This window comes from Channa argus, chromosome 11 (assembly GCF_033026475.1).
Source record: "Channa argus isolate prfri chromosome 11, Channa argus male v1.0, whole genome shotgun sequence".
NCBI classification, from domain to species: Eukaryota; Metazoa; Chordata; class Actinopteri; order Anabantiformes; family Channidae; genus Channa; species Channa argus.
In genome coordinates this window covers 19,770,494-19,778,428 of record NC_090207.1, presented here as the reverse complement: position 1 = coordinate 19,778,428, position 7,935 = coordinate 19,770,494, and the positions used below count along the sequence as shown (strand labels likewise).

Here is a 7,935-nt window from a genome sequence, read left to right as displayed (position 1 = left end):
ATAAACAAATGCAAAGGTAATAATTCATTAATAGCAGGAATAATAGCCCTGGTTGCAACTAATAAAAAAAATATAGTGTAACAAGAAATATGAATACACTTTAAATTCAGATAGTATAATTTTTTAATAATTCATTTATTCATTTATAATGCTCTCTTTGTGCGCAAAATTCCACATTCATTTATAATCATAAACCAACCACCGGTGCCTGAGTCTGGCAGGAGTGGCACTGGGGGAGGCCACCCCCCCCCCATTGGCAGTGTGTAATGGAAGAAAGGTGAGAAGGGCCACAGTGAGTCAACGTGAAAGAAAACACACCTTGCTGTCATGAAAGCAAAAGGTTTATTCATGTTTGAAATTACACAACTACCACAAGGAAGACTTTTCAGTCCAGGGTGTAGTCTGGTTAGAAAGTAACACTAAACATCTTTAATACATCGGAATCACTGCCACAAATCATCATTTGTCATGACTTTTCAGTTTCAGAATCACATACAATAGAAAAAAGAGAAAACAAGTCTTGAACCCTGTTGAACAGAGCTGGAAATTTACAGTTCTGAATACTGAAACCTCTATGCATTACAGTTTTTATCATATTTTTTTTTTCTTTTTTTGCATGATTTAGTAACAAGATGAGCAACATTCAAAATGTTTTTTTTTCTTCAGTATTTACAACAGTTTTACTGTTTGGTGTTAATTTATCAACAATGTTTATCACACCCCCTCGTAAAAGCCACAGATCAACATCCTTTCCACCCCTCCCTCCCTGCCTGTTTTTCATGGCATTAATATCGTTTTCATTTTCATTCTTTATTTTTGTCATTTTAGGTTGCAACCCAGCAACGGCATTTTATTAAAAGATTAAAATATACATTAGATTACATAGAGAATAAAGAGTTTACAGTGTTACAAGATGTAATCAAAATAACTACATAAAAACATTAAATAAGGGCAAAATGAAACTATGATGGTGATATTGTTTAGAGGTAGTAAGTGAGCACTCTAAGCTACAGAAATGTTGGAAATGATTGGTTTCTATGAAGCTGAATGAGGTAATAAAGCTGTGTATTGATTGGCGGGATGTATAATTACTCTTACGCTATATTATGTACAACTTTTCCTGTGTAACCAGGGCCTGCTCCTGTGTGCCACGAAGGAATGATCTACTGTGGGGGATTTGTTGATTTCCATAAGCAGTAGAAAAAAAATGTTTACATATGTACACACTAAACATCAAATTATAAAATATGGAATGGTGTCATGTTATAGTCAAGCAATCAATTACACTTCTTTATGTTTCAGAGTTTGAATAGTCATTTCCTGGTACTAATGTATACGGCTGTAAGGCAAAAATAAATCTTGAAAGGAACTACAAAGCTGCCATTGAGCTGTCAACAGCAGCATTGTTGAGTTGCTGGACAAGACTGCGAGCACATTACAGTCAAAGAAACAGCTGCTTTAATCTATGTATTGTGAGAACTGAAAGAGAACCCAATTATCAAAATGGAAAGTAGTAATTAAATCAAGAATCAAACAAATGGCCATTTAAAATGTCATAAAATGTCATGTTAAACTGTCATTGGGTAATTTGAATTCAGAGGAGATAATTATCCTGAAAGTTTACCGTTTCTGTTTGTGCATGTGTGTGCTTACCCCTACAACAAAGGAAAAAGAGCACGGTGATTACGGTCGATTTATGAAGACAGAACAAAAACACAGAACAATCAGAAAACACGTGGTGTTTGTGGTGGAGGATGTATTGTAATTTGTGTGGCTTGGTCATGAGAAATTTTAAGGTACAGGAAAACAAATCTGCTGTGTATTTATATATATATATATATATATATATATATATATATATATATATATATATATATATATATATATATATATATATATATATATATATATATATATATATATATAAATCGTCTGCAATTGTTTAGCCAGTTAGAAGAGTCCATGCCCAGTTTGAGGCCGAGATGCATTTAATAGCGGATCAATTCGAGGTATCAGAGTGCACACTTCCAGGTCCTTCTGTCGGAGATATTACAGAAGACGGAGTCGTTGCGTCTTGCCATCCCCCATTAGCCTGGGACAGAAATGCAAGAGGTTAAAGATCACAATCTCTGTAACATGAGCATAGTAAGTAGTGATGCCCAAAATGTAGCAACGTTCTTTAGATTTTCGTGGTAGCTGATTTTAAGACGTTGCAAATACACTGATGCCATGTGACTCTGAGCATCCTTTGCATTACAGTAGCATCAGCAAAGAGACACATGGATACAAATTTGTCTTGAGTCCTGACCAATGAGAACAGTCTCTGAAATCAGTGTCTAAGCAGATTTCAGCAGCGGACGACAGCTTGTCGCTACATATTCTCCTGTCAGTCAAGAAGAGGGAGGGCTTGGGCTGGGTGAGGTGTGGAGAGCTGAGTGAAAGTGACAGGGCAGGGCCTCTCCAAGAGAGCCAGTCTTAGCCAGCTTGACTTTGCTTTGCTCCAGGCATGACCTAGCCTTTACTGGATCCTTCTACGTCACCACAAACAAAGCTAAAGGTTAGTCTATGGAAATGCATCTATAAGGCAGTTTTGGGGTTGTTGCTACAAATTAAAAGCTTTGCCACAATTTGAAATAAAACAAAAAAAAAATAAGGTAGTTTTGTAGTTCAGTTCAGCGAGTTGCTCTTTTAGTACTGTATGTAGCATACTGAATTCTGAGGAGCCATTAGGGACAGGTCTACACTCCACATGGAAGTGAGAAACCTTGTGAGAAAGTGAAAAAACACAGTTGATGATGCGAGGAGTTGACATGTCTAAAGAGCTTATAACAGCATGGCTTCAGCAACGCCAGAAATGACACCAAAAGCCTTGAATGCTGGCAACAGCCCCCACCATTTGTTTACATAATGTGTTAATGTCTTTTCACAGAAATCATTATTTAATTTCCAACAACACTGCTATAAAAATACATTATTTTCGTTGCTTAAGCTTTAAAGAATATCAGACTGTGAATATGCATGCATTTTGCCCAACAGACACGACAATATAAAGAGAGCAAATACTGAGGTTCTGATATAGTGCAGAGAGGGGAAGAGCTGTCTGATCCTACTTCTCTCTCCCTCCCTTTCTCTCTCTTCATCGTCTCTCATCAACGAAATTAATCTTAACTCTGATAGCTTCAGATTATGTGCTGCTTTACAAAAAGGAGCCATATCAAACCTCATCAAGGAAGATGGAATTCATATCTGGAAAGGGCTGCAGGCGATCACATGTTCATATTTTATCATGAAGATAAGGCTATGGAAAATTCGTTGAAGCATTTCAAAATAGTGAAAACGCAACAGATACTGCACAGTGAACGGCCGTTTTTAATCTAATTTTTGGTTTCAGTCAAACAAGGTATTAAAAGATGTTTATTAAAGTAAAGCTGGTGGTTTCATGCCTCTGCTATATAACATGTTTTATTAAAGGCAACTTCTGTTCATATCAGGTGACAAAGTGACAAGATACAATGTCTAATATTTCATGGCACATGCTTTGGGAAGCTAACACACACACGCAAGGTTGCCCATTATCTGTATTTACAACGTGTTTAATGTAATCTAACGTGCTGCACTTTTATGAAATATAACCATGCAGCATATTTCGAAGACAACTCACCTTGCACTGTCTTTGTCAGACCAATTGTACATGAAACGTATAAAACTCACACTTACATTTAAGCCATGTGGACTGTACATCGTGTTTCTCCCAAGAGCATCATTGTATCCTGCCGTCTGACTGATAACATGGCGCAGGGTATCCACCTGAGGGGACAGACAATGTGGACAAGCTGGTCAACTGGGTGTCTCACAGCAATCCAACTGTAAACATGCTCGTTGAGGCAACAAACACTAACTAGTGTGAAATCACAAATGGAGTTCTGAGACAGCAAGTGTACTAACTAGCTTTGTAACAAAGCTAATTGATTTTCTGATACACACTGATGTTACTAGCGTGCTCCAATCTATTACATGTTATCCAGCTGCTATGGAATAATAAATAAAAATAAAAGCATAAGGGATATTAACTTGATACATACACACTATGGATGTTGAAAATTAACTTTTATTTATTTATTTTTTGATCTAAAGCATGAGTAAGAAGTGTTCTCTTTAATAAGTGCATGGTATCTTTTGTGTGTATGTAGTGAAATTGTGTTAAACTTGCAAAATGGAAGACATCAACAACAAACAACAACAAGATGAGACAGGAATATAGCAATATACAGAATACAGAAAAAAAGGGGAAAACACAGTACCAAAAACCCAATACCAACCGAAGAGCTCAAGTCAAAGCCAAATGCATTCACTAAATGTTATAGTAACCTGGAAGTTGCTTAGAGGCTTAGAGGCGTGATAGCAGTGGGGTGGGATTATATTTTGGCTGCCAAAATATTCCATCCAAAGCGAAATAGTCAGTAAACACTTCAGTCAATCTGAGGATTTCAGAGGCCTCACTGTGGTAAATTCAACTGCCTTCCCATGGGCAGTGCGTTTTTCTTGTTTTCTGTTTTGGTTTTAATGTGCTTCAGACTGCACTGTGGATGGCTCAGTACACAGGCAAGACAAGGACAGCTCTCTGCACTGGTAGTCAGGAGCTGTCCCTGATTGTTGATCCTACCTGTGACTGTACATTGGCTCCGACTTGTGCCCCTTGGTAAGAATCCCCATTCAGACTCTGCATGCTCAAGAACATGTCCCCAGAGTTTGGGATGTTAAAAGAACCTGAAGAACCTGGAAAGGGAAGATGTAAGTAGCTAAATATATGAGACTGCTATAAAGGGAAAGCACAGACACACATACATACGCACAAATGACGCAGACACACTCCTCACACAGGTGTCCACGTACACAGACCCAACTCAAGCTGATGAATACACTAAGAGACTCTCATGACGCAAGCAAGCTACAAGGGTGAAGGAAGGGAAGTAAAGAAACAAACAGAGGAGGACAATATGCAGAGGGCCGGAAGGGGATCTTTTTAAAATGGCGGTGGACACAAATGAAATGAAAATAACATGACACAAGGGGACCGGTTCTACATGTGGTTGGTCGCTTAAGCTCCCAATTGATCCACATCACCTACTTCCAATCTAACATTGGCAGGGAGGTATCACATGGTAAATGACAAAGGACAATAAGAAGCTTATGAAAAGACCAGTACCAGTAAACATGTTGCTTAAAAGAGTGTTTTTGCTCTCTGCAGAATCCAGCTGAAACTCTTCATCTTTCATCTGGAATCCTGGGTGCAAGAAAAAGGGACCACTTCATAAGCTTACCACATCCCGACGCAGGTCAACCTAGTCCAAATTGCTTTTATGTGATTCTTATTCAATATGAACTGCATATAATGTAATTTTACTATATTATTACTCTAGGTTAAATGCTCCCAGCGATTATGTTTTTTTGTTATTTAGCATAAAAAAGTACATTCAGTGGGACTACATACCGTTACATTACAAATGACAGGAAGTTGACAGGAAGTCAAGAAAACAAATCCCAGGGCATCATTTTGAATTCTTGCCTTTTTTTTTTTTTTTTTTTTTTTTGCCAAAAATACATGTGTTCTCAGTTCACAAGTCAGGAACGCTCTCTTTATGCATGAGTTTGCTTGGCATCAACTGTCTTATAAACAGGAGACACTGTGATCCCCAAGCTGGGAGCAGGCCTGTCACTCTTGCTGTGTGAATGGTGCATGAGAGAGTGAGGCAGGGAGGCAGCAGGTTAAGGTCAGAGATAGAGGGAAGATCTTTTTTTGTTGGTTTGTCTCTATGTCGGAGTGCCTACCAGAGTTGGGTGTAGTAGGGGAGTTGGCCTGGCTGTTCTGCACTGCAGCGGCTGCAGCGTGTGCTGCATTTACAGCCGTCTTGGCAGCATACAGGTTGGCTTCTTCCTGAAACTTGCCGATATTTTTCTTGTACCGGATCCTTTTGTTGCCAAACCAGTTGGATACCTGTGTGGGAGAGAAGAAGGAGGAGGAGCAGAGGAGTCAGACGTCAAGCAGCCACAGCACCGTGCGCTGAGCAGTTTGATTGTTTCAAGATGTCATGTTTGGGTCCATCAAGTACCCAATTCCCAGCCCCTGAAGTAATGTCCGCCGGGTACACAAGCTAATTAAGCCATAATCAGGAGCCACTTGTGTCTTCCCATGGATGGGAGCATGACATCCTCTCAGATCTGTCTCCTGATAAAACTAAAACACAAGGGGGTCCTGCTGCTCAGCGACTAATGTCAACATAATATATACAGTATACTTCCTAAATCATGGCTGGTTATTGAGAATACACATTCTGACATTTCCCTTAGTGAAATATATCAACATTCATATTTCACCATCTAAAATGCTCACTTATTCCAGATCAGTGAACGTAGCTGATTGATGCCTTATGTATAACACTTATCTTAAAATAGCAAAGAGAACCATAGGTTGTTATTTATAGGGCTGCATCTAAAATGTTACATAAAACAATAATGGACAATGGTGTCTTGTGTTAAATGTTAATTTTTAAATAAAATGCTTATTAAAGTATGTATATCACTGTATAATCTACATAAACAGTGTCTGGCCTGGTTAGCTGAACATTCATTTTGAAAACAGCAAAACACAAATACAGTAATAAATACAGCAATCTCTGTGTGTGTGTGTGTGTGTGTGTGTGTGTGTGTGTGTGTGTGTGTGTGTGTACACACATGCATGTTTACTAACTTTGCAAAGCAACTTTGGGTTGTAATTACCAAAACTACAGTGAGAGGGTAAAGACCTGATGATATGTGAAACAGTAAACACAGATTCTTAGGGCATTCGGTGCTAATTGACTTGTTGAAAATAAAGACATGTTTTACTACAGCAAAATTGAACTCTGAAGGCATGTAAAAGTATTGAAGTCAAATTAATGTCTTAAATTTGATATATTCAGGTTTAGGCCGGTAGGAAATGCTAATTCAGTTGAATTGAAATAATGGCATCCAACATCAGTCAGACACTGAAAAGTTGTATGAGGGGTGAACCTTATGTGTGAATGCTGGCTCTGCAATAACACTGGAATAATAATGAGATGATGCTTGTTTTTAATGGCCCTATAAATTAGAGTGTCTTGTTGTTGTGCTGCTGCCCCCCTCTCAGGCCCTGCAGCCCACGGCTGGACCAGCCAAAGAGCAGCTGCCCCTAATGACACTTTATTTAATTTCCACCCATGTGCTTAAATTTTAATATCCCCAGCAGCCCGCCAATGCTGTGGCGTAAAAACTGACTGGATTTGCAGGACATCGGATCATTTCTATCCTGCACGTCTCTGTGCTCTAAATCTTTAATATCTAGGCAATTAAAATTAATGACCATTCAGGCGAGGCCCACTGTTGGCAGGGTTTCCTTGACATCAATTGTTTGATGGGTTTACCTAGAGGTTAAACTAACAAGCAAGGTTTAATTGGAAGCAATGAAAGCCCTGGCCATCATCCTTTTTACTTAACCTGCTTATAGTGGATTGTAGAGCCAAAGACGATGCAATATTCTTGCTCTTTTAGACAGCTCACAAAGTGGCCACAAACCCCGGAAAACTATGGAAATGTTTTATAAAGCCCATCAGTCTGTTTAATTTAACAATATGTTCATGTAAACAGTGTATTAAACAGAACTACATTCATTACAATGTCACTTAAAAATGCTTCAATGTATTTTGATGATTAACATTAAAAGTTAATAGTGGTACATGTACACTAGTTTATCTCTTACCTTAGACCATTATGACAGTGACGCATGCTAATTCTGTGGTGTTAATTAAACGAGACTGATCATTTAGCAGTTCTCTTACATTGCCCTTCTATGATGAAGGATGTGTGCATGTTTTCTTACTATATGGCTTTCATTCTACACACACATCTCTCTACTGCCCA

At 38.5% G+C, this 7,935-nt stretch overlaps 1 protein-coding gene across 9 annotated transcripts in view; it reads right to left on the bottom strand.

Annotated features, from left to right (window-relative positions):
• Positions 1-323: 323 nt before the first annotated feature.
• Positions 324-7,935, bottom strand: part of pbx3b (pre-B-cell leukemia homeobox 3b) — a 55,917-nt gene continuing 48,305 nt past the window's right edge. For 3 of the 9 annotated variants that reach the window (XM_067521926.1, XM_067521925.1, XM_067521927.1), the window contains 5 exons: positions 5,830-5,995; positions 5,207-5,284; positions 4,664-4,776; positions 3,718-3,807; positions 1,868-2,092 (listed from right to left, as the gene is read on the bottom strand). In XM_067521926.1, the coding sequence (XP_067378027.1) occupies positions 2,000-2,092; positions 3,718-3,807; positions 4,664-4,776; positions 5,207-5,284; positions 5,830-5,995 (540 nt within the window). In that variant the 3' untranslated portion in view covers positions 1,868-1,999. Of the gene's footprint in view, positions 1,843-1,866; positions 2,093-3,717; positions 3,808-4,663; positions 4,777-5,206; positions 5,285-5,829; positions 5,996-7,935 lie in introns of those variants that run through there. The other 6 variants (XM_067521928.1, XM_067521929.1, XR_010915595.1 and 3 more) reach the window with 5 other exon arrangements.